Source organism: Trichosurus vulpecula, chromosome 3, assembly GCF_011100635.1.
Source record: "Trichosurus vulpecula isolate mTriVul1 chromosome 3, mTriVul1.pri, whole genome shotgun sequence".
Lineage (NCBI taxonomy): Eukaryota > Metazoa > Chordata > Mammalia > Diprotodontia > Phalangeridae > Trichosurus > Trichosurus vulpecula.
Window position 1 is genome coordinate 137,228,393 of NC_050575.1, and position 26,319 is coordinate 137,254,711.

Genomic DNA, 26,319 nt, shown 5'->3' on the forward strand with positions numbered 1-26,319 from the left:
GGCACAGAGTCCTGGAATTTAGAACTAGTCATGGTTCTACTATGAGTCATTTTAATTTTGAACTCTTCTTTATGTTAAGTGTATAATAATCCCTTCTCATTGGACAGAGTGTGCAGTTGTGCTGTTGTTCTTTAATGCCATTGGATCAGTTTAAGATTAAGCACAGATGGAAATCAAATTGATCGGATTAACTGAGCAATGCCGTATTCACTGTTGGTAGTCTTAGTCAACTTGGTTCTGGTGTAGTGACTGGGCTGACCATAGATTCTTTCTGTTTGTGTCAGTTGGGCAGATGTCATTGTAATTTTTCTTTTTTTTTTCCCTTGTTAGGATGGCAAATTTGAGTTACATCAAAAACTTCAGATTTAGTAGTTCGACAAAAGATGAATTGGGTTACTGCCTGACTTCAATAGAGGCTGCAATAGAGTATATTCGACAAGGAAATCTCTCTGAAAAACCTTCTGTAAGAATTTAGTTTGATTATTCCACTTTTTATGGTGTAATCCATTTGGTTTTGAAGGATTGAAGGGACAGGGTTCAGATGCCTCTTACAGGAGAATGGAGTTATGCTGCTTCTTGAGGAGGTATGGATGAAGAAGGGAAGCTGAGCTTGAGCCTTCTGACATCATCTTCTGACACCAGTAAAAAGACTTTGTTATTCACTTCAATTTGCCTAATGAAACACCCAATAAATTTTAAATTTTGGCTCAGTTCACCTCTGAGCCAGCAATCACGTCCAGCCTTTCTTCCTTTCTGTTCTTTTTGGGTCCATCATGGAAGGGGAAAGCTTAAAGGAAGGCTGATAGTTAAGTTGCCGGTGAGTGCTACCATTCCAGGATATGAGAAGCACACTCAGAGATTTGCTGTAAAAAATAGTTCACTTGTAAAATTGTGTAAGGTTTATTATATTCTTCATATAATGGTCTAAATGGCAGTTTTATCTGATTTTGATTTTATTAGTACTTAGCTAACACTTCTAAATGCTGATTTAACTAGGAGAGTTATATTCCTAATTAGTATTTGAATTTCAAGTTTTAGATTACATAAAGAACACATGGATTCTTTATGATTTTGCAATATTCACTTTTGATTTTTTGTGGTTCTTTCGTTTTCATTGTTATAGTCATTTTGTGTATTGTTTTTGTGTCTCTTCTTACTTCACTCTGTATCATTTCATTTATGTCTTTCCATGCCTCTCTGTATTCTTCAGTGCTTTAGCCATTTTATTTGCATATTCCAAATTGCTTTCCAGAATGGTTGCATAGCTTGTATGCCTACAACTCCTCCAACATTGACTGTTTCTATCTTTTGTCTTGTTTGAAAATTTGCTGTGTGTGAGATGAAACCTCAGGGTTGTTTTGATTTGCATTTCTCTTATTAGTGATTTCATTTGGTTGTTAATAGTGTTCAGTTCTTCTTTTGAGAACTGTATTCTTTGACTGCTTATCTCTTGGGGAATGGCTTTTGGTCATATACATGTATATATACATACTATACACATATAGGTATAAACACATGTATGTGTGTATATAAAAATGCGCATATATGTACATACAAAGATGTATGTATATGTCCCTATGTGTATATATACATACATCTGTTTATATGCTATACAATATAGACCATTCTAACTTTACATGAATTCCATTTATGCAAATTTGACTTTACATAAATTCCATTTATGCAAATTGGACTTCACGTGAAGAATTCTGAAAGAAATCTGAATTCCAAAAAAACCCCACCTTTGTTAACTTTTCTGTGCAGTACTGTGCTTTCTCTGCTTTTGTCCCTTGGTTTGTCATTTTGGGACATTCTGTCCCCTTCCCCCCCACCAAAAAAACCCCTCTAAAATGAAAGCAGATGAATGGATGTGTGTGAGGAGATTGCTACCACTGCAATTGCTCCCAGATTGGGGGCTTGGCTTGAGATCTCTGACTCCAAGAGAGGAGAGCTTTGCTCCATTCAACCCATATGTCTGCTTCCATGTGTCTGTCCTTTTGTGTTCTTCCTCTTGGTTCTGGCCAGGCCTCCACATGGCTGGTATGTTCCTCTTCCTGCTCTTTCTTCTTTGTTCCTGGCCCCAACTGTCTTTGAACCATGTGCTGGACCTCTACAGGTACATGGCCTTCTTTCTGTCTCCCTTCCTTCCCCACATCCCCAGGCAAATTTGCATTATGTAAAAATTGCTTTACATTGAGGACTGAGGGAATGTGTAAAGCAAGAACTATTTGTATCCATATGTATTTATATGTGCACATGTGCATGTATTTGTGTATATATAATATATACATACATGTGTGTGTATGTTTGTATGTGTGTGTGTTTATATATCTTGAATACCAAACCCTTGTCTAAGAAATTTGGTATGAAGATGCCACCCCCCCACCATTTAATTGCTTTCCTTCTCATCCTAAGTGTATTAATTTTGTTTGTATAGGAACTTTTCAGTTTCATGTAATCAAAGTTATCCATTTTATTTTTTGTAATTGCCTCTAACTCTTGATTGGTTAAGAATATATCACCTAAACCTAACTATGAGAATTGTATGATTTGTTTCTAATTGTTTATTTAATGTTATCTACTTTAGGGTCGTATATCCATTTAGAATGTGTTATGGAATATGGTGTAAGGTATTTGATCTAGGCTTGATTTCTGCCAGGCTGTTTTCCAGTTTTCCTTGTAGTTTTGTCACATAAGGAGGTTTTTCCTAAGTCATTTAGGTTTTCTAGTTTACCAGACGCTCGATTGTTGAGTTCCATTGTTTCGATTCTCCCTTGTCTATTCCATTGTTCTACCTTGATATTTCCTTTTTACCAGTGCTAGATGGTTTCGATGACTGTTGCTTTATAATAAGGTATGATATCTGGAAGTGTTATACTCTTTTTCTTCCTTCTTATTAAGAGGTTAAAAGAGAGAGATTAAAGTACTTGAAAAACCATATGAAACAACCAAAGCAACTCTAATTTAAAAAAAAAAACGAACCTCCATTAAAAAGCACAAAACCGGCATACTTTAGTTCTACAAAGCCTTTGGACACTTATCTTGGGGTGATTTTCCAGCAATGGCAGAAGCTTGTTTGTAGTTTATTCCTGTCATGCAGATAGAACATATTTTGATGATTGAAAAATTAATTTCTGCTCTTCATAAGATCTCATTTGGTGATTAGCCAGAGAACAGTTGTAATCAGTCCTCTCTTTATTTGTTTTCAACTTTCACAGCAGAGGTGTCTTCTTCTGTCTTGTTTATTCTTCCCTTTAAGTATAAAGGTCCAATAGCTTTGATAACTTTGTATCTATCACCTAGGCAACCACCCCTCCCCATGGTGTTGGAGTAAAATTTTCTTTATATAATTTCTGAAGACTCTTTTAGTTTTGACCTGTCTCTGGAAGCATTCTCTGATATTAATTAATCCCACATTACTTTAAAAATTAAATTAATTGCTAATTGAATTAATTTAAATATCTTAAACATCTTTATAAATTAATTAAATATCCCCTAGATTCCGTTAACTTTTTTTAAAAAATTTTTTTACTGTCTTTGAATGTAATGATTCCTTTTCTAATGCTTTGTATTTTATTTCATGCATTTATTTTGTGGATTTATATATTAGTCTGAGAAAGGGGCCATGAGCTTCACCAGACTGCCAAAGGTGTTCATGACTCAAGAAAAGGTTAAGAATCCCTACCCTAAATGCAGCCTCTCATAAATGAGAGAGAATAGAGAACACATCAACTGTTTTATCTTTTTCAGTTAGAAATTGTGAAGATTAAGTAATCTTTGCTATTATATTATCTCTACTATGATATATATATACATATCTTATTCGTAATTTAAAAGTGATTTGTTTGTCTTCTAGGAAACTGAGGGGTTTAGTGACAAACTGTCCCTTAGGCAGAGAATGAATTTATTATCCCAGATGAGTTCGACCCCTATTGATTGTTTGTTTAAGGTAAGACATCAGCAATTCTCTGTAGTTAAAGACAATGCATTGTGGTTTGTATTTTTAAAATCCATTCTGATGACTCTTGTAACTTGGGATTATAAATGCTAGCTTGGTTTTTACTAAGGCATTTATTCTGTACCTAGTCATATGATTTCAGTCAGTCAGAAAGCATTTATTAAGTGCCTACTATTTGCTAGACACAGTGCTACGTGCAGGGGATACAAAAAAAGGCAAAAGCAATCCTTGCCTTCAAGGAGCTCACTCTAATGGGAGAGACAGTGAGCAAACACATATGTATAAACAAGCTATATGCAGGATAGATAGGAAATAATTAAGAGAGGGAAGGCACTAAAATTAAGACTTTAAAAAGTAAGTCTTTCCATTAGAAGATGGTATTTCAGTTGAGACTTGAGGGAAGCCAGGCAGGTCAGTAGGCAGAGATGAGGAAGGAGAGCACTTCAGGCATGGAGGACAGCCAGAGAAAATGTCCAGGCTTGAGAGATAGAGTGTTTTGTTTATGAAAATAGCAAGGAGGCCAGTGTCACTGGCTAGAAGTGTACATGGCAAGGGGAATAAGGTAGAAGACTGCAAAGAACATATTTAATAAGAAGACTGCAAAGACTGTAGAGGGGAGGGGTTTACGCTAGATTATGAAGGGCTTTGAACACCAAAAAAAGGATTTTATATTTGATTCTGGAGGTGATAGGGAGCTACTAGAGTTTATTGAGTAGGAGAGTGACATGGTTGGACCTATGATATAAGAAAATCACTTTGATGGCTGGATGGAAGATGGATTGGAGTGGGGAGACACTTGAGGCAGGTAGACTGACCAGCCGACTACCGCAGTAATCCCGGTGTCAGTTGATGACGGCCTGTACCAGAGTGGTGGCAGTATCAGAGGAAAGAGGGAGGCGTATTCAAGATATGTTACAGAGATAAAATTGACAGGCCTTGGCAATGGATTTAGATATTGGGTGTGAGAGATAGTGAAGAGTCAAGGATGATACCTGGATTGTGAGATGGTGGTGCCCTCTGGAGTAATAGAGAACGTAGGGAGGAGAGGAGGTTTAAGGGGAAAGATAATGGCAAAATCTGTTGGGGAGGTGGTAAAACTTTGAAGATCGGGAATGGCTATTTTCTCAGTACAAGTACATTAATTTAGTATTCAGTTTAATTTCTCTCCCTCCAAATCCTCTGTCACCTAAGCCAATTAAGTAGTTTAAAAGCTTTGAGAAAAGAGCCTTACAACCTGAAAATCGAAACCAAGCAACAATAGAATAGATTACACTATTTGTTTTACAGCATTTTATTGTGTATCTTATTTTCTGGATTTATTGTAGCACATTGCTTCAGGTAACCTGGAAGAAGTAGAAAAACTTTTGTGTCAGGATGACCATGATAAAGACACCGTCCAAAAAATGTGCCATCCTCTCTGCTTCTGCGACAAGTGTGAGAAATTGGTCTCTGGGTAAGAGGGTCTCTGGGGATGTAACACACTGCTTGGGAACATTTATGTTGAAAACATTGTGAGCTGGTCTAGTGGAAAGAGTATTTAAGTTTTAATATTGGCCCTGCCACATACTAGTCATATTATCTTAGGCAATCTTATGACTTTGAAGAAATAATTTAAGTTTTTTAAACTTCATGTGTAAGATGGTGATAATACCACCTGTCCTTTATATCCCACAGGGTCATTATACAAGCAAGATAGATACAGAGAACCTGAAATGAGACAGTGTACGTGAAAACTTTTTTAGATTTTGATGTGCTATACAGATGTATAAAATTAATTGCTCTTCCTGGCTTTTGAAGGGGGAAAAACCTGCCTGCACAGTAATAGGGTATATCATTTTGGTGTTTGAGCAAGTTTTTTCCCAGGCTTTTTCTGGAATGGGAACAACAGCATCTTCAGCTTCTTCCATTTCCCATCACTCTTTCTCTTGTGACAACACACTTGATAGAGGTGCTGCTGCTTCCTTGAAGCAAAACATAGTGTACAAAATTGATGTCTTTCAGTAGGGCAATGGCTAAGCAAATTGTAGTATATGAATATAATGGAATATCATGCTATAAGAAATAGCAAATTTGAGGAATTCAGAAAAACGTAGGAAGACATTAATTTTATACAGAATAAAGTAAGCAGAACCAGGAAAACAAAATATACAATTGCTACATTGATATAAACAACAAAAAAGTTAAATTGAATAGTATATAATTCTCATGACTAATCTTGAACCTGTAGAAGAGATGAAGGAATGCTTCTTTCTTTTGTTGGAGAGTTTGAGGACTATACAAGATAGAGTTGGCTGGTTGGTTTTGCTTAACTTTCTTTTTTGTATGTTTCAAGAAATGGCTGACTTTATGGGGAAGGAGTAGATATGGAAATGACTGATGTTAAAGGAATCAATAAAATTTTTTTTTAAGAAAGGCATGGCATACTAGAAAGAGCTCTGGACTTGGAATTAGGAAATCCTTGGCTCACATCCTTATTGCTTTGATACGTCTTGATTTTGTGTTGATTAACAAACTCATATGACTATGACTTTCTCTAAGCATAATTTTCTTTTAGGAATTCATTTATGGTTGGTCAGTTTCTTTGAAATTGAGTTGTCTCTTTTGTTTAAGTTGTCTATTCTTTGTTCTTTTCCTTGTTTTGTTCTGTTCTTGTCATTTTATATTTTTGTAAATACCCAGGCATTGTCAGTTTAATTGGTATCTAGTGGGGCACAATAGTTTCTCATGATTTCCTTTTCTTAATTTGTTGTGCATTTTTCTCATCTTTAGTACAGGTAACTTGGTTTTCTTTTAAAAATCAAAATGATGCTTTTTAAATTTTGAAAACAATTTTTAAAATTTAATAAAATTTATTAATCTCTGATTTTTTGATTTTTCTTTTCGTGTTTAATTGAATTTTTTTTTAAATGTATTTATTTATTTTTAGTTTACCACACACGGTTCTACATAGTTTTGAGTTCCAGATTTTCTCCCCTCCCTCCCCCCTCCCTCCCCAAGACGGCATGGAAGCTCATATAACTGTCATGTATAACTTCGCATTGAATTAATTTATGCACTAGTCAAGTTGTGGAGAAGAATTTTGACCAATGGAATGAATCATGAGAAAGAAGACACAGAACCAAAAAAAAAAACAACAACCCAAAAACAAAAACAAAAGAGAAGCAAAAAAGGCGAGCATGTAGTGCGCCTCGCTCTGTATTTAAACTTCACAGTTCTTTCTCTGGATGAAGATAGCATTCTCCATCGTGAGTCCCCTGGAGTTGTCCTTGCCCCTTAGGTTGCTGAGAAGATCGCAGTATGTCAGGGTTGGTCCTCATGGAATCCATATATCTGTGGCTGTGCACAACGTTCTCCTGGCTCTGCTCCGCTCACTCAGCATTATGTCGTGTAGGTTTTTCCAGGTTGTTACAAAGTCTGCATCATCCCCATTTCTTATGGCACAGTAGTATTCCATCACCTTCATATACCACAGCTTGTTCAGCCATTCCCCAATTGATGGGCATCTCTTTGATTTCCAATTCTTGGCTACCACAAAAAGAGCTGCTATAAATATCCTTGTACATATGGATCCTTTTCCCGCTTGTGTGATTTCTTTGGGATACAACCCTAGAAGTGGTATTGCTGGGTCAAAAGGTATGAACATATCTATAGCCCTTTGGGCATAGTTCCAAACTGCTCTCCAAAATGGCTGGATCAGCTCACAACTCCACCAGCAATGCAACAATGTTTCAATTTCTCCACGTCCTTTCCAGCATTTATCATTTTCCTGTTTTGTTATTTTAGCCAATCTGACAGGAGAGATGTGGTATCTAAGAGTTGTTTTGATTTGCATTTCTCTAATCAGTAGTGATCCAGAGCATTTTTTCATATGCCTGTAGATAGCTTTAATTTCTTCCTCTGAAAACTGCCTGTTCATATCCTTTGACCATTTCTCAATTGGGGAATGGCTTGTATTCCTATATATTTGGCTCAGTTCCCTGTATATTTTAGAAATGAGGCCTTTATTAGAGATACTAGTTGCAAAGATTTTCTCCCAATTTTCTGCTTCCCTCCTAATTCTTGTTGCATTGGCTTTTTTTTGTACAAAAACATTTCAATTTGACATAATCAAAATTATCCATTTTGCATTTTGTGATGCTCTCTATCTCTTGTTGGGTCATGAATTCTTTACTTTTCCATAAATCTGATAAGTAAACTATTCCTTGCTTTCCCAAATTACTTAGAGTATCAGCTTTTACTCCTAAATCATGAACCTGTTTTGACTTTATTTTGGTATATGGTGTAAGATATTGGTCTATGCCCAGTTTTTGCCCTACCATTTTCCAATTTTCCCAACAGTTTTTGTGAAATAGTGAATTATTAGCCCAGAAACTGGCCTCTTTGGGTTTATCAAAGAGTAGATTGCTAAACTTGTTGATTTCTCCTACTTGTGTACCTGTCCTATTCCACTGATCCACACCCCTGTTTCTTAACCAGTACCAGGCAGTTTTGATGACTGCTGCTGTGTAGTACAGTTTAATATCTGGTGTGGCTAAGCCACCTTCTCTAGCATGTCTTTTCATTAATACCCTAGATACTCTAGACCTCTTGTTTTTCCAAATGAATTTTGTTATTATTTTGTCCAGCTCAGTAAAATAATTTTTTGGTAGTTCGATTGGTATGGCACTGAATAGATAGATTAATTTAGGTAAAATTGTCATTTTTATTATATTAGCTCGGCCTACCCATGAGCAACTGATATTTTTCCATTTATTTAGATCTGATTTTATTCGCGTGAAAAGTGTTTCATAGTTATGTTCATATAGACCCTGGGTTTGTCTTGGCAAATAGACTCCCAAATATTTTATAGTGCCTTCAGTAACTTTGAATGGAATTTCTCTTTCTATCTCTTGCTGTTGGGCTTTGTCAGTAATGTATAGGAATGCTGAGGATTTATGTGGGTTTATTTTATATCCTGCAACTTTGCCAAAGTTGTTTATTATTTGAAGTAGTTTTTTACTTGATTCTCTAGGATTCTCTAGATAAATCATCATATCATCTGCAAAAAGTGATAATTTAGTTTCTTCTTTTCCTATTCTAATTCCTTCAATTTCCTTTTCTTCTCTTATTGCTACAGCTAATGTTTCTAGTACCAAATTGAATAATAGGGGTGATAATGGACATCCTTGTTTCACCCCTGATCTTATTGGGAATGCATCTAGTTTATCCCCATTACAAGTAATGCTTGTCAATGGTTTTAGGTAGATGCTATTTATAATTTTGAGGAAGGTTCCACTTATTCCTGTGCTTTCTAGTGTTTTTAATAGGAATGGGTGTTGTACTTTGTCAAAGGCTTTTTCTGCGTCTATTGAGATGATCATATGGTTTCTGCTAGTTTTGTTGTTGATATGGTCAATTATGCTAATAGTTTTCCTAATATTGAACCAGCCTTGCATTCCTGGAATAAATCCTACCTGGTCATAGTATATTATTCTCATAATGAGTTGCTGCAATCTTTTTGCTAATATTTTATTTAAAATTTTTGCATCAATATTCATTAGAGAAATTGGTCTATAATTTTCTTTCTCTGTTTTGACTCTACCTGGTTTGGGTATTAGTACCATATTTGTGTCATAAAAAGAATTTGGTAGGACTCCTTCTTCACCTATTTTCCCAAATAGTCTACAAAGTATTGGAATTAGTTGTTCTTTAAATGTTTGATAGAATTCACATGTAAAACCATCTGGCCCTGGAGATTTTTTCCTAGGGAGTTCATTGATGGCATGCTCAATTTCTTTTTCTGATATGGGGTTATTAAGAAATTTCACTTCCTTCTCTGTTAGCCTGGGCAGTTTATGTTTTTGTAGATATTCATCCATATCTCTAAGGTTGTCAAATTTATGGGCATACAGTTGGGCAAAATAATTCCTAATTATTGTTTTGATTTCCTCTTCATTAGAGGTGACCTCACCCTTTTCATTTTTGATACTGGTAATTTGATTTTCTTCTTTCTTTTTTTTAATCAAATTGGCCAAAGGTTTATCAATTTTATTGGTTTTTTCATAAAACCAGCTCTTTGTTTCATTTATTAAATCAGTAGTTTTCTTGGTTTCAATTTTATTAATCTCTCCTTTGATTTTCAGTATTTCTAATTTGGTATTTAATTGGGGGTTTTCAATTTGCTCTTTTTCTAGCTTTTTCAGCTTTATGCCCAGATCATTGATCTCCTCTTTCCCTATTTTATTCATGTAGGCATTTAGGGATATAAAACTTCCCCTAAGAACTGCTTTTGCTGCATCCCGTAGGTTTTGGTATGTTGTTTCATTATTGTCATTCTCTTAAATGAAATTATTAATTGTTTCTCTGATTTGTTCTTTGGCCCACTCATTCTTTAGAATTAAATTATTTAGTTTCCAATTAGTTTTTAGCTTATTTTTCCATGGTACTTTATTAAAAATGATTCTTATTGCATCATGATCTGAAAAGGATGCATTGACTACTTCTGCTTTTCTGCACTGGATTGTGAGGTTTTTATGCCCTAGTACATGGTCAATTTTTGAGTATGTGCCATGTACTTTTGAGAAGAAAGTATATTCCCTTTTATCCCCATTCAGTTTTCTCCAGAGGTCTATCATGTGTGCCTTTTCTAAAATTCTGTTTACCTCCTTAACTTTTTTCTTATTTATTTTGAGGTTCGATTTATCAAGTTCAGAAAGGGGGAGGTTGAAGTCTCCCAATATTATAGTTTTGCTGTCTATTTCTTCCTGTAACTCCCTTAACCTCTCCTCTAAGAATTTGTATGCCTTACCACTTGGTGCATATATGTTAAGCAATGATATTGCTTCATTGTTTATGGTGCCTTTTAGCAGGATATAATGTCCTTCCTTATCTCTTTTAATTGAATCTATCTTTACTTTTGCTTTATTTGAGATTAGGATTGCTACACCTGCTTTTTTTACTTTAGCTGAGGCACAATATATTTTACTCCAGCCTTTTACCTTTACACTATGTGTATCCCCCTATTTCAAATGCGTTTCTTGTAAACAGCATATTGTAGGATTATGGTTTTTAATCCATTCTGCTATCTGCTTCTGTTTTGTGAGAATGTTCATCCCCTGCACGTTCAGGGTTATGATTTCTATCTGTGTCTTTTTCTCCATCCTAATTCCTCCTGTTTATGCTTTTATTTCTCCCTTTCCCCTTCACCTCCTCAACAAAGTTTTGCTTTTGACTGCCGCTTTCCTCAGTTAACCCTCCCTCTTTATTCCCCTCCCTTATCTTACCGTTACCCACTTGCTACTTCTCCTCTCCCTTCTGACCACCCCCCTCCCTTTTTCCCCCCTTATCCTCCCACTTCCCGTAGGACAAGTTAGATTTCTAAACTTATCAGAGTATGTTATTCCCTTCTTGAACTAGATCAGATGACAGTAAAGCTCAAATACTGCTCTTCTCCCTCCCTTCTTTCCCTCTACTATAATATGTTTTTGTGCCACTTCATTTGGTGTAATTTACCCTTTTCTACTACCTCCTTACCACTTCCCTCATAGCCCTCCCTTTATATCTCTTACTTATATTTTATATCTTTACATCAGTTAATTTATACAGGCATTCACAACCTATGTATATCCCTTTCAATTGTCATAATAGCTGTACCATTCACAAGAATGACTTATATATGTGTGTGTGTATATATACATATATATATATATATATATGTATATATACACACACACATATATAAAAAACATACATCAGATGATATAATCCCACATAAAGATGTAAACAACCTACCCTTATTGGTTAATAAGGTTTGTGGGGTTTTTCCCCCTGGTTGCCTTTTTATGTCTCTCTTGAGTTTTGTATTTGGAGATCAAATTTTCCATTGAGTTCTGGCCTTTTCATCAGGAAGGTCTGGAATTCCCTTATTTCATTGAATGTCCATCGCCTTGCCTGGAAAATTATGCTTAGTTTTGCTGGGTAGTTGATCCTTGGTTGTAGTCCCAGCTCCTTTGCCCTTCGGAATATCATATTCCAATTTCTCCTGTCTTTTAATGTGGAAGCTGAGAGATCCTGCGTGATCCTGACTGTAGTTCCATGATATTTGAATTGCTTATTTTTGGCTGCTTGCAGTATTTTCTCCTTGAGTTTATAGCTCTGAAATTTGGCTATAATATTTCTTGGTGTTTTCAGTTTGGGATCTCTTTCAGGGGGTGATCGGTGAATTCTTTCAATGACTATTTTGCCCTCTGGTTCTAGGACCTCTGGGCAGTTGTCTTTGATAATTTCTTCGAAGATACTGTCAAGGCTCTTTTTTTCATCGTGGATTTCCGGTAGACCAATAACTCTCACATTGTCTCTCCTGGATCTATTTTCCAGGTCAGTTGTTTTGCCAATCAGATATTTCACATTTTTTTCTATTTTTTCATTCTTTACATTTTATTTTATTACTTCTTGGTGCCTCATAGATTCATTAGCTTCCACTTGCTCAAGTCTAATTTTTAATGAGTTAGTGTTTACAATTTGCTTTTGAGTCTCCTTTTCCAATTGGTTGATTTTGCCTCTTAGGGTGTGATTTTCTCTCTCTAGATTCTGAATCTCCGTAGCCATTTTGCCAATCTTTTTTTCCATATTTTCTTTTAGCTCCCTAATTTGGTTTTTAAAATCCTCCTTTAGCATTTCCAGCAGTGCTTTTTGGGCTGGAGACCAGTTCATATTACCTTTTGAGGTATCTGATGTATCTACAGTATCGTTACTTTCCTTTTCCATATTTGTATTTTGATCCTGCCTGTCTCCATAAAAAGAATCTATTGTCCTCGTTTTTTTTTGTGTTCTTCTTCATGTTGGTTTGCCTTTTGCTGGCTTTACAACGAATTTCTACCTTTGGGTCTCAGGGCTTTCTGTCCCAGCTTTCTTATTCTGGGGGTTGTGAGTCTAGAATTATAATCTTCAGTTTCCTGAGGTGTGGGGGAGGGGTCTGGCTCCCTGGCATCTCACTCCCTGTGGGTGTTCTTCAGCACTTGCTTTTCAGCAATGGTCTCAGCTGTTTGTTGTTTGAGCTGATGTCTGGCACTTCCCCTGGGGGAGCAAGGTTACGTCTGGGCTCCTGGCGTTGACCCCTGCCGACTCTGCCCCTATGGGACTAATGAACTTCTGCTATTTGATCACTGAAGCCCCACTACTTTCTGCTCAGTTCCAGCATTCTTTTTTTTTTTCCCCAAGGGATTCTCTGGGTGGGGAGGGGAGGGATTAGAGCTGTTTACCTGGCCATTAAGCGTCTTGGAAGTTCAAGAAGCCGTATTTAATACGTTTGGGCTGCAAACTTCTGGAGACGGTAATTCACGGCCGGTAGCGTTGCGCTGCCTCTCGTTGCTTCCACAGACTGCCGTTCTGTGTTGGGAGGCCTGGGGATCTCCGTCGGTTTCGGGCGCCCAGCTTTCTCCCAGCCCGTCTCCCACGTGGATTTCCCAGCCGGCCGCTTCCGCTTTGGTCTGGAGCGGCTCCGCACTGAGCACTCTCCGAGCCTACAGGTTCGTGCCTCCTGCATTGCAGACTCTTCGCAGTTTCTGACTCTCTCAAATCTGCTCAAATTCACTTTTTTATGGGAATCTGACAGGCCTTGTGAGAGAGCTCCAGTAAGATGCTGCCTTCATGCGGCCATCTTGGTTTAATTGAATTTTTAAAAAATTTGTTGATTTTCTGGCTTTTTAGTTAGATGTTTAATGAACTAATCTTATCTTTCTTTTGTTGATGAAAGATTTTTAGAAATTAATTTTTTTCTCTCAGGACTGTTTTAGTTGTATCCCATATATTCAGTATATCTATTCTTTTTATGATTTGTTCTTTGACCCACCAATTCTTTAGGATTAAGTTATTTAGTGTCCAATTAATTTTAATGGCCCTTTGCTGATTATAATTTTTATTGTATTGTAATCAGTAAAAATGCATTTAATATATCTGCTTTTCATTATTGGTGAGGAGTTGATGCCTTAATAGGTTGTCAATATTTATAAAAGTGGTATGTACTGTTGCAAAATATGTATGCTCATTTCTTTAACCATTCAATAACTACCTGAGAGGCAACATATCTCATATAGAAAAAAATATTTAACCCCTTAATGGCTTCCTTTTTTTTTTTTGGTTAGATTTGTGTAGGTCTGAAAGGGGTACATTGAAGGCCCCCATTAATGTAGTTTTATTGTTTATCCCTGCAAATAATTTAACTTTTCTTTAATTATTTAAATACTGTGTAAAGATCTGGTGCATACATGTGAAGTATTGATATTAATTCATTGTCTCTGGTGTTTTTAAGGATAATGTAGTTTCCTTTTTAACTTTTAAAAGATACTCTCTTACTGTCTAGGCTTGCCTACTTTTTTGCCCTTTTTTGTCTGACATAATGATTGCTACCCCTTCTTTTTTTAAGCTCATTTGAAGCATGAGATTTTCTTCTATCCACTTGCTCTAGTTGTGTGAATCTTTATGTTTCTTGTGTGTTTCTTATAAACACGTTGTTGACTTGTGCTATCTCATTCATTCTGCTGTATGCTTCCATTTTATGGGTGAGTTCATTGCATTCATGTTCTGTTATTATGATTAACTGTATTTTCCGACATCCTAATTTCTAATACTTTCCCTTTCTTTGCTTCCTGCTTCCTCTTTACAAAAAAGAAGAGGGTAGTGAGTCAGCAGTGTGGACAGCACTAGTGATCTATACTTGATGCAAACTAGTTCTGCTTTCCTGCTCCTCTTTTCTTCCCTTTCCCCAGATACCAGACACAAGTTATTACTTTCTTTGCTTTTAAACTCCTTCATAATTTGTCCTCTGATTCATTTTATTTTGTTTATGATTAAGTCCTTCCCAAGTCTGCCCGTACTTCTTTTCCCTGCCTGTGTCTCTCATTTCCCTGTAAATGTAATTATATTTTGATCTACCCTCCTTGACTGCCTCAGGTGAAAGTGACATTTAAATGATGTCCATTCCTCTCACACCTCCCTCTTCTTCTCCTTTTTATTTTTTCTGTAACATCATCAGAATGTAACTAAATAACTGCTGGGTCTTTTGTCATACTTAACTCCCTTTGTGATCCTTGATGACACTTGTTTTTTCTCTCCCTTTAAAAATGTAAACACTTCATCCTTATATAGTTCTTCCCACTTGATCATGCATATTTACCTTTTTTTGGTGGGGTTTCAATTCCTGTGTTAGTAGTATTTCAGTGTTTCTACTAAGCTTTCACCATTCATCTTGATTGCTTAGAAATCCTGTATTTCATTAAAGGGTCATTTTTCCCTTTGCAGGGGGAAAGTATTCAGTTTTGTTGGCTAAGTTATTCTTGATTGTAAGACTGTATTTTCTGCCTTTTGGAATATCATATTCCAACTCCCTTTCTTTATAGCTGCCAATCCTTGTGTGATCCTGATTATGGTTCCTTGGAACTTGAACACTTTCTTTCTGGATGTTTTTTGTATTTTTTCTTTGATTTGGAAGTCTTTGACTTAACTGGGAATTTTTTTTGGAGGTTCCTTTCAGGAGGTAATTAGTATATTATTTTCATATTTACTTTGCCTTTAGGTTCTCATAGATCTAGGCAATTTTCATTTATGATTTCCTGAAATATAATGTCCAGGATTTTTTATTATTATGGCTTTATGGGTGACCAGTTATTCTCCATGTCAGTTGTTTGTGTTATCAGGTATCTTACATTTTCTTCTATTTTTTCAGTCTTTTGATTTTCTTCTAATATTTCTTGCTCTCTAATGGAGTCATTGTTCTAGTTTTTATGGAGCCTGTCACTTGGATAAGGTTTATAATTCTGTTCTAGACTATTTGCTTTCAGTTCTTTGCTCAAGAGCTTCCTTTTTTTTTTATTTTAGTTTTTTCCTCAAGTGCTTTTATTTTTATCTCTTGCTTTGTTTTTCCTAGGACTCAGGGGTGAGGAACCTGCAGCCTCGAGGCCACATGTGGCCCTCTAGGTCCCCAAGTGTGGCCCTTTGACTGAATCCAAACTTAACAGAACAAACCCTTTTTTTTTAAAGGGGATTTGTTCTGTGAAATTTGAATTCAGTCAAAGGGCCGAACTTGAGGACCTAAAGATTTGTTCTTTGAAGTTTGGATTCAGTCCAAGGGCTGCACTTGAGGACCTAGAGGGCCACATGTGGCCTCAAGGCCACAGGTTGCCTACTCCTGTAGGTATTCATGTAGTCCTTTTGGAAAAATCAATTTTTTTTTGGTTTCTCATAGTTATTCCAGAATTACTTTTTGTGGGATGTCTAGATTTTCAACAGCATTTGATAACTGGTTAGTGTTGTTTTTGGCTTACTCATTACTTCAACTTTAGTTCTTTAATTGCGGCTTTTGTGCCAGGATGTGTACTCTCACCCCATGCTTTTGGGTAATGTGTCAGCCTTGCTTAGTTTCCTAGTTTCTATGAATTCGTCTTGTCGGGGTTAAGCCTCTGTGGATCTTTGAAGTTGAGAGCACTATATCCTCATAGTCCTTTATGTCATCTGAAGACAAGGTTATAGAGACTTTGGACCACAGGTGTGTTTCAGTCATATTCCTACTGGTTACTTCCTTGCCATCTACTAATGGTCCCACGAGCCCTCACTGTGGGTTAACAACCACCCTAGTCTTTTCTTGGGGAAGCTCTCTGGTCTTACTGCTTAGACAGAGAGCCTTATAGGCTACATGTGTCTCTCTGTTGGGATGCTCGCATACCATTGGAAGCAAGATTCAGTGTGAAAACCAAGAAGAAAAAGGATCTGAATAGAGGGGAATGACCTGTGTCAGGAAGGTGAGCAAGCCTATTATTAGGAGCCTACTTGGAGGGTGGAAGAATGTTATACAGAGGAGAAGAAAAGATGAAAACCCACTGCATACTTGGAATTAAGAAACCAATTTGAGGCTCTTCCTGAAGATGAAGGGGCTGGACAGCCTGAAGAGGAAATAGCTGTTTGTTTTCCAAGTAAAGACAAAATAGGTCCAAAAGTGCTTTCAAATGGGAGATCATCCTGTAAGAGACAGAAAAGGAAGAAGCTACAAGAATGAGTAGTAGTAGTTCGTGACTTCCTGCTGAAGGTAATGAGGAAACTGTTTATCTGTCTTAACAATGACAACTGAGATTTGTAATTTTTCCTGTTTATGCTTGTAAGATATGACAATCTCTTTAAGATTCATTAAGACAGATAGATATTACCTACTCTTGCTTATTGAAGTGGTTTCAAATATTACCGTCAAAAGGAACACTAAAAAGCATTGTCAAAGATTTTGAATCCTTGAGACTGAAAACCTTAGGGGCACAGTTGGTACTTTTATCCCAGTTGCCTAAGAGACCAAGGATTCTGATTTGGAAAGTGAACAACTGGATAAAAAGATGATGTCTAAGAATAGAATTTGGATTTTTCAACCAGAGTTGAAAATATAGGAGTGAGATCCTCTTGAACAAGTTTAGAGTACATATAACAAAGAATGTAAGAATGTGTTTTCCAGTGTCTTTCAAGTCTTATCCAGAAGGCTTAAACTGAAAGAAGAGAAGTAAAGATACCTAAAATTCAGAGGTAACATAATCTAAGAAAGGAATCAGTGATAAAACCTGAGACCTCCAATATTAACAGATGCACTAGGGTCAGCTAGGTGGCGCAGTGAGTAGAACACTGGTCCTAGAGTCAGGAGGACCTGAGTTCAAATATGGCCTCAGACACTCGACACACTTACTAGCTGTGTGACCTTGGGTAAGTCACAACCCTAACTGCCCTGCCTTCCCCCTCCAAAAACAAAACAAAACAAAACAAATGAACTAAATATGGCTGACAAGCAAAATGAACTAGAGATTCTATTATAAGGAAGCAACTCTGATTTCAGAGGTATCACGGAGGCTTTACAGGATGAAACCTATGACTAGAATTTAGCTTTGGAAAGGTATGAGACAGGAAAGAGGGCTGTGAGAGGCCAGGCTTGACTTAGAATGGTCTGATGGTTCAGGTTTGGAATTAGAATGAAATGAGACACTTGTAGAAAATTTAATAGCGGACAAAGGGAAGAGTCAAGATCGTGTTTTGAAGAAGTACAGTGAGCTTTCTCCCTAGCTCTCCTCAAGATCCCTCAAGCAGATGTAGAAAATGCATATAAGTTCTAATCAGAAAACCCAAGAAAAAAATTCCAGTGAGTTATTTTTCCAGCTCATGTTGTATCAAGAGGTACACAGAGACATGCATCTCTTGCAGAGTAATGGCAAGGTCTAACCAGGGATGACTATGCAGAGCATTCATTCCAACCCAGGGAAAGGCTGTGCACCAAGACAAGAGATTCCAGATGAAGCATAGAGGGCTCTAAATTAGTATAACGTGCAAAAACTGGTGCCACCTGGGAGCCCGGTCACTCATTGCTAAGTTCTGGGTCAAAGATGCAGGGTAGACTTCACCTGTGGGTAGAGTCCCAGGTAAGAAGTGATTGTGGGCCCTATCTTATGTACCAAGTAAGGAGGAAGTTCAGAAACAAGTAGCAGCTGTGTGACTTGGACCCCTGCAGCAGTGGGGATTCTTAGGTCTATGATCTAACCCAGTTTGAAGTTTGCAGAAGAATAACTAGGGCAGGCATCCTGACCTAGACCAAAGAGAAGCCAACATTTCTGTCACTCTGAACCAGCAGAGCTTTCTAGCTAACTGATAGTACTTGAATCTAGCACCAAGTCGCTAAAGTTCCAACTGAGGCAGACTCAGCCTTGTTGCTCAGACTGAAGTACAGGTCAGGAACTTGCAGAGCTCACATGGTGGGGTGGGGGGGTATAGAGTGATCAGACTGCCCTGTATCAGACTGCTTTGGGAATACTGAAAGCTTGTGGGTCTCTAGCTTGTGCCGTTCCTGAGATCCTCAAATGACAATGCTCAATATCCTCCACAACAAGCAACAAATTCAGTGTGAAGTCTAGAGTCAGGAAATAGGCTGGAAGAATAGGCAAACAAAAATCTCAGTATAATAAGCTATATAGTGACGTAGACACTCAGGACACAAACTCATAAGAAAAGACTAAGTCCAAAATATTTATAAGCAAAGCCTCAAAGAAAAACACAGCTTATACACCAATTCAAGTAAAATTCCTAGAAGAAATCAAGCAAGAGTTAAAAAAAAAATTTTAATTTTTTCTTAATCAATGAAATGAGAGTGCTAGAGGACAAAATTAGAAAAAAAAATGAGAGCTAGGGAAGAAAGAATTGGAAAGGGCAGGGAGAGAATAAACATCTACATCAAACCTACTATGTTCCAGGAACTCTGCTAAGCATTTTACAAATATTATCTCATTTGATCCTTTTAACAATCCTGTGAGATAGGTGGTGTTATTATCCTCATTGTATAGTCGAGGAAATGGGGGAAATGGAGGTTAAGTGATTTGCCCAGGGTCCCATAGCAAGTTAATGTCTGAGGTCAGATTTACTCAGGTCTTCTTGATTCCAGGTGAAGCACCTTATCCATTGTGCCACCTGGCTGCCTCAGGTAGGAATTGACAGCTTGGCCGATGTACAAAATTTTGCCTAAGTAACAAACTCTATGAAAATTAGAGTGAACTAAATATAAGCCAGTGACTTCACAAGACAGCAAGAAATATTAAAACAAAGAAAAAGGCTCTAAAAAAGAAGAAAATATAAGGTATAGCAGAAACTACCAACCTGGATAACCAGTTGAGAAGAAAAAATTTAACAATCATTAGACTACCTGAATGTCATGACCAAAAAATACGCCCAGACATCATATTTCAAGAAATCTTAAAAGAAAATTCCCTTAGCTTTCTTAGAACCAGAGGGTGAAGTGGAAATACAAAGAATTTGCTGACTCTTGAAAGAAACTCCAAAATGAAAAATTCCAGGAACATTATAGCTAAAATCCAGACCACTTTGGGGACACTTGAAAACTTCCAGGTCAAAAATACTGTGAAGGAATCAGAAAGAAAGAATTTAGCTATTGAGGAGCCACAGTCAGAATCACAGCCATGAATAGAAAGGAACAGAGAAACTGGACTATAATACTCTAGAAGGTAAGGGATATAGGTTATCCTCAAGAGTAGTTTATTCAGAAAGATGGAGTATCATCCTTGAATCTTTAATGAATTAGATGACTTCCAAGCATTACTGATGAAAAAAACTTGAGTTGCATAGAAACTTTAAAGTGCAAACACAAGAATTAAGAGAAGCAATAAAAAGAGAAATATGAATGGACAATCATAAGAGACTAAATGTAATGAAATACTGTTGTTATGTAAGAAATGATAAAGGGTTTGGTTTCAGAGGAACCTGGAAAAAATTGGATAAACTGAGGAAAAATGAAGTAAGCAGAACCAAGATTACAATTTCTGGATTGACAACAATATTCTAAAGACAAATAGCTTTGCTTTTTAAAAAAATACAATTTTATTTTTATTTTTAGGTTTGCATTTTTCCCTTCCCATCTCAACCCTTTCCCCTATTGAGAAAGAAGGAAAAACAAGACCCTGTTACAAACATGTTTAATTGAGCAAAACAAATTCCTGCTTTGGCCATGTCCCAAAAAAATGTATCTCATTTTCTCTGAGTCCTTTACTTCTGTTAGGAGGTAGGCAGCATGTTTTCTCATGAGTCCTCTGGAATTGCAGGTGGATATTATGTTGTTATTCTGCAAGTTGTTTTCCTGATTCAGCTCATCTCATTCAGTATCAATTCACACAAATCTCAGGCATCTCAAACTGCCCTTTTTATCGTAATAGTGTACTAGTATTCCATTACAATCATGTACCATAACTTGTTCAGCCTTTCCACCGTTCTCTGACACTCCCTCAGTTTCCAGTTCTTTGCCACCACAAAAAGAGCTGCTATAAGTAATTTTGGACATACAGGTCTTTTTTCTTTGCTCTCATTAGGGTATAGACCTAGTAGAGGTATGCTAAGTCAAAGGATACGCAGAGTTTAATAACTTTTTGGGCATAATTTCAAATTGCTTTGCAGAATGGCTAAACCACTTCATAGTTCCACCAACAATACGTTAATGTACTTCTTTTCCCACAACCCCTCCAGCATTTGCCAATTTCTTTTTTTTGGTCAACTTTGCCAATCTGTTGGGTGTGAGGTAGAACGTCACAGTTGTTTTAATTTGTATTTCTCTGATTAGTAGTACTTTAGACCTTTTTTCCACATAACTTTTAATAGCTTGGATTTATTTTCCTCTGAGAACTGCTTGTTCGTATCCTTTGACCATTTGTCATTTGGGGAATGTGTGCCATCCTTTTAAACAAAGAATTATTAAAAGAAAGACAAAGAGCAGTTGAGTAAACCAACTAATACATCCACTGAATCTGATAGTATATGCAGTATTCCATATTCATGGCTTGCCTTAAAGATTTAAAATTAAGATTTAAATATGTATGTATATATATATTCAGAAGATGGAAACAGGGTGTGTAGTAGAAGATTAATATGGGATGTGGCATAGTTCTGTAAGAGGAGTATAAGGAACGTTAAACCTCAGGATGACTACAGCTGGTAAGGAAAGCTAAGGATAAAAAATGTTTTTTAAAAAAAGTTTTAAAGTTGTTTCAGGGAAAAAAATCAAAGAAGGGATGGGGTCAATAACAGCTGACATCAGAAAGAAGGCAGGAGCTGCTCAAGATTTGTTTTGCATTTGCTTTTTTTTCTGTCAAGGAAAGAATGGTCTTTGGAATGGGAAGGACAGAATAAAAATAGCCAATAGGGAGGGTGATATCTAAGATAATTAAACAGATATTAGGAGAACACCTAGGTGCACATGATGAGTTCACCTGACCTGGATGAACTACATCTCAGGTACTGGAAGAACTTGCAGAAGTGATTTCTGTGCCACTGCCAGTGATTTTAGAAAAATCATGGTGACCGGGAAAGGAGCCACAGGATTGGAGAGGGGCAGATATTGCCCTGATTTTTTAAAAATGGAAGAGAAGTCTGTACACTATAGGTCAGTGAGTTTGACTTTATCTGGATTATATTATTAAAGAATTGGTTAGTGAATATCTAGAAAAGAAAGCATGATTGTAAAGAGCCAAAAAGAAAATGGATAAGCATGAATGAGTGAAGAATCATAATGAGACACAGAAGGACTGACTGAAAAGTTGTTACTTTAATGAAATTAATATACATTTAAGTAGCTCTTAGCAAGTTTAGTTGGTAGTTTTGGTACTTAGTATTTATGTTTTAATAATTAAAAAATGTAAAGAGCCAACATTACTTTATCAAGAAGAGGTCATACTGGACTAACTTTAGTTCCTTTTTTAACTAAGTTACTAAAACTAGAGAATACTATAGATATAGTTTACCTAGGTTTTTAGCAAACCATTTGATAAAGCCTCTCACACAATTCATATGGGTTAGATTATCATAAAATTAGGTGGATTTGGAGATGGTTGAATGGCCAGACTCAAAGTATAGTTCTTAGTGAGTCAGTGTCAGATTGGAGTGTCCTAGGGATCTGTGCTTGGGGCTATACTGTTTAACATTATCAGTGAGAACTTATAGATGAGAAAAAGCTGGGAAGGATAGCTAATCCATTGGAACAACAATGTTAGGGTACAAAAAAAATCTTGACAGGCTAGAACACTGGACCAAATAAAATAAGATGAAATTCATAAAGGATAAATGTAATGTCTAACATTTATGCTAAAAAATCAACTTCTCAAGGTGGGGGAGGTGTGGCTAGATATCAGTTAGCTTGAAAAAGATCTGAGAGCTTTAGTGAACTGTAAGCTTAATATGAATCAACAGTGTGATAGAATAAAGAGAGCTAATACAATCATAACCTGAATTAAGAGAAGCCCAGATAGCTAGTTTTTTGGAATAAGGAGAGAAGAGCCTTCGTCAGACCCATCTGGGGTATTGACTTCAGTTCTGGGTGCCACATTTTAGGAGGGATATTGCTGAACTGAGGAGTATTTAGAAGGCATTAACCAGGATGGCTAAGGATCTCATGTTCATGCAGTGTGAAAATCACTTTAAGGAACTTGGAGAAGAGAAGACTGTTTCTCTTGAAGTGTTTGAAGGGCTGCGTTTAGAAGGGGGATTAGACTTGTTCTTACTGATCCTGGAAAGCAAGAGGAAGTTTTGGTCTTAACATATGACAGTGATTCCTCCCCTTTAGAGCTGCTCCTCATTGGAGAAAGTTGCTTTGGAAGGTTGCCTTGCATTTGAGCAGAGGTAAGGCAACCATTTGCAGGCTCTGTAGCAGGGGTTCTTTTTCAAGTGTGGGTTAGACTAGGTGCTGATGAGTCTCTTTTAGCCTTGAGACTCTATGATTTAATAGCCAAAGTGACATCACTGAATGAAATCTACTTGGACTGGGAAATGGCAGGTTGATTTAGAAAAATTTTACCTAATGTGTCATTTGTTTTGCTGTTTTTTCTTCTCTTCACTTCTGGTCTGTAGGAGACTGAATGACCCTTCAGTTGTCACTCCATTTTCCAGAGATGACAGGGGTTACACGCCACTGCATGTAGCTGCTATTTGTGGTAGGTAGCCTTGTGCCTTCTTCTTGATAACTGACATGGCTCATAAAGGTTAAGTGAATTCATTGATTGGGGGGTTGTCTATTTTCCAGCCCAGTGCTCTTCATTTGAAAGAAGCCAAATCTTTTAAAAATGCCAAATGCTTTGTCAGCTCACTCTTCGGCTGCTTCAGCCTTGATGGCTGAAGAAATGATTTCTGTCCAGCCAGAAGAGCAGGTCGAGAGCCTTCCTGTAAAGCTCACGTTCCTGTGTCGTAATCAGAGTTGTAAAAACAGCAGCTCTGTACCTCCCCTCCCTTCCTCCTTATTTTCCATTTTCTCTGCTGGTTGAGAGTCAGATATATCCAGCTATTCTCATAGACAGAACAAACAAACAACTACTCTTCTGCCTTTTATCGATCTGGACTGCTTCTTGCCAAAGGCTAGATTCTTTTTTATATTAACTCAAAGAAACTCATATTGCTTAAACTTACATTACTTTATAAAACTTTTTGACTCAAGGAAGTTTGAAGGAGGGGTTGCAATTTTGTCATCTTGAATAACGTAGAAGCTCTGACTCCTTTAAATATCAAAGCACTTACTTTATATAAACTGAACCAAGTGGATGATAAAGAGGAAATAAAGTTGGGATTTCCTGTTTCAATTTGGAAAATCTTTGTTTCCCTTTAACTTTCTCCCTCTCAGGAATGTAGCTTTTATCTGTTTTGAAGTACTTGTTGTATTCTCTCTAGGGCAAGCATCACTCATTGATCTGCTGGTTTCCAAAGGGGCTGTAGTGAATGCAACCGATTACCATGGGTCAACACCTCTTCATCTGGCTTGTCAGAAGGGCTATCAGAGTGTTACAGTAAGCAGTCCATTGTTTCAGTAATGCCTGGGTATGATTTAACACAGAAAGAAAAAAGATAGGCAAGTAGAAGTCTATATTTGATTTTGCTGTTATGCCAGTAGTTTTTCCATAAGCTTCATTTCATTCATGAATGTGAGTTTACTTCCTGTCCTGCTGCATCACCTCCCTTACATTGCTGAGGACAAGTGAAAGGCAGAGCTGTTACCGTGGCATGTAGATAGTTTTGGGATTAGTGGCATAAATGGCTTGTCTTGGGTTGGGAATAATATGGAATTTATAAAACCAAGAGAATCCTTGACCCTTAAAAATGTAAAGAATTTAGGTTTGTATGTGTCATTTTGGTTCATGGTGATACTTAGAGAATTACGAGAGTTTGTCATTTGTACTTCTGCATTAACTTTCAGGTGCTCACTGTTGACTCTTTCCTCTTTAAGCTTCTGTTGTTGCACTATAAGGCAGATGCAGATATTCAGGATAATAATGGCAACACAGCTCTCCATTTAGCCTGCACCTATGGTCATGAAGATGTGAGTAGTTATTTTCTAATTAAATAGACACTCTGATAGTATTATAATTAATACTCATTTTAGTTTAAAAAGTGAAAAGCTTTAATGTTGATTTTGTTTATCTGTCATTATCGCCTGCCTGTATTATTGTTGTAGCCTCCTAAAATGTTTTCTCACCTTGACCATCTTCACCTGCTAGTTCATCTTTTAAGCCAAAGGCAGAATAATCATCCTTGTATATCAATTGCCTCATGAATTTGACTTCTTAATCTGGCATTCAGGGCCTTCCACAATCTGATACCATCTTGCCTTTCTAGTCTTATCTTTTATTCCTCCTCTCTGTGCACTCTACCCTCCTGCCATACTAAATTGTTCTTTCTCCCCAAAGCACAGCAAGAGTATTTTCTATGCTTGGAATATCCTTCCTTCCCCTTCCTTTAAAGCAGAGCTCAAATATCTTCCCCATGAAGGCTTTTCTATTCTACCCCCTTTTCAGAAATAGCTTTCCTCTGACTTCTCAAAGCATTTTGTTTTGTTGATGTATTTTTTTTTGCAGGGGGGATGGGCAGGGCAATTGGGGTTAAGTGACTTTCCCAAGGTCACACAGCTAGTTAAGTGTGTCAGGTGTCTGAGGCCGGATTTGAACTCAGGTCCTTCTGACTTCAGGGCCGGTGCTCTACTCACTGTGCAACCTAGCTGCCCCATTGTTGATGTATTTTTTCATGTCATACTGTATATTATAGTTTATTTATGTCTTATCCTCCTCATAGACCATATCTTCTGTGAGAACAGAGACAATGGCTTATCTTCTAATAGCCTTCTTTCCTAGATTATGGTACTCTGTGATTTGCAGGCATGCTGCTATTTCCTAAAAGAAAGCTAGCCTGATCTCCTCCTCGTCTTCTTATTCTTCTGGCCTAGTATTGCTACCCTTTGACAGTGCCAGTGTAAGACACATGTACTTACATACTAACTCAGTGACTCCACTCAGATGTCCAGTTTGCATGTCACACCCTGATCAATAAGTGTTTTTCATCCTTTTTTTCCTTCTACAGTTTTTTCTTATCAATTTTTTATTTTTATTTTCACTTCTAAATGCTCTTCCTCCCTTCACCCTTCCCCCCACCTCTTGAAAAGGTAAGAAATGTGGTACCCATTGTATATATGAAGTCATGCAAAATATTCCCACATTAGTATCAATGCGAAAAAAACCCAAGAAAATAAATATGCTCCAGTCTGCACTCAAGAGTCCATCAGTTTCTGGAGCCATATAGCATTTTTCATTATGAGTCCTTTTTAATTGACATAGGTCACTGTATTGATCAAAGTAGCTAAGTCTTTCACAGTTCATTATTGTCACAATATTGTTGTTACTATGTGTAGTATTCTCCTAGTTCTGCTCACTTTACTTTGTATAAGTTCATGTAAGTCTTCTCAGGTTTTTCTGAAACTACCTCCTTTGTCATTTCTTACAGCATAATAGAATTTCATCACAATCCTATACCGTAACTTGTTCAACCATTCCTCATTTGAT

General features: G+C 37.0%; 1 protein-coding gene across 3 annotated transcripts in view; it reads left to right on the forward strand.

Annotated features, from left to right (window-relative positions):
• Positions 1-26,319, forward strand: part of ANKRD27 (ankyrin repeat domain 27) — a 98,714-nt gene that overhangs the window by 50,604 nt on the left and 21,791 nt on the right. For all 3 annotated transcript variants that reach the window (XM_036751153.1, XM_036751155.1, XM_036751154.1), the window contains exons 12-17: positions 331-463; positions 3,857-3,949; positions 5,284-5,411; positions 23,351-23,433; positions 24,161-24,276; positions 24,714-24,806. In XM_036751153.1, coding sequence (XP_036607048.1) covers positions 331-463; positions 3,857-3,949; positions 5,284-5,411; positions 23,351-23,433; positions 24,161-24,276; positions 24,714-24,806 — 646 coding nt within the window. The remainder of the gene's footprint in view (positions 1-330; positions 464-3,856; positions 3,950-5,283; positions 5,412-23,350; positions 23,434-24,160; positions 24,277-24,713; positions 24,807-26,319) is intronic.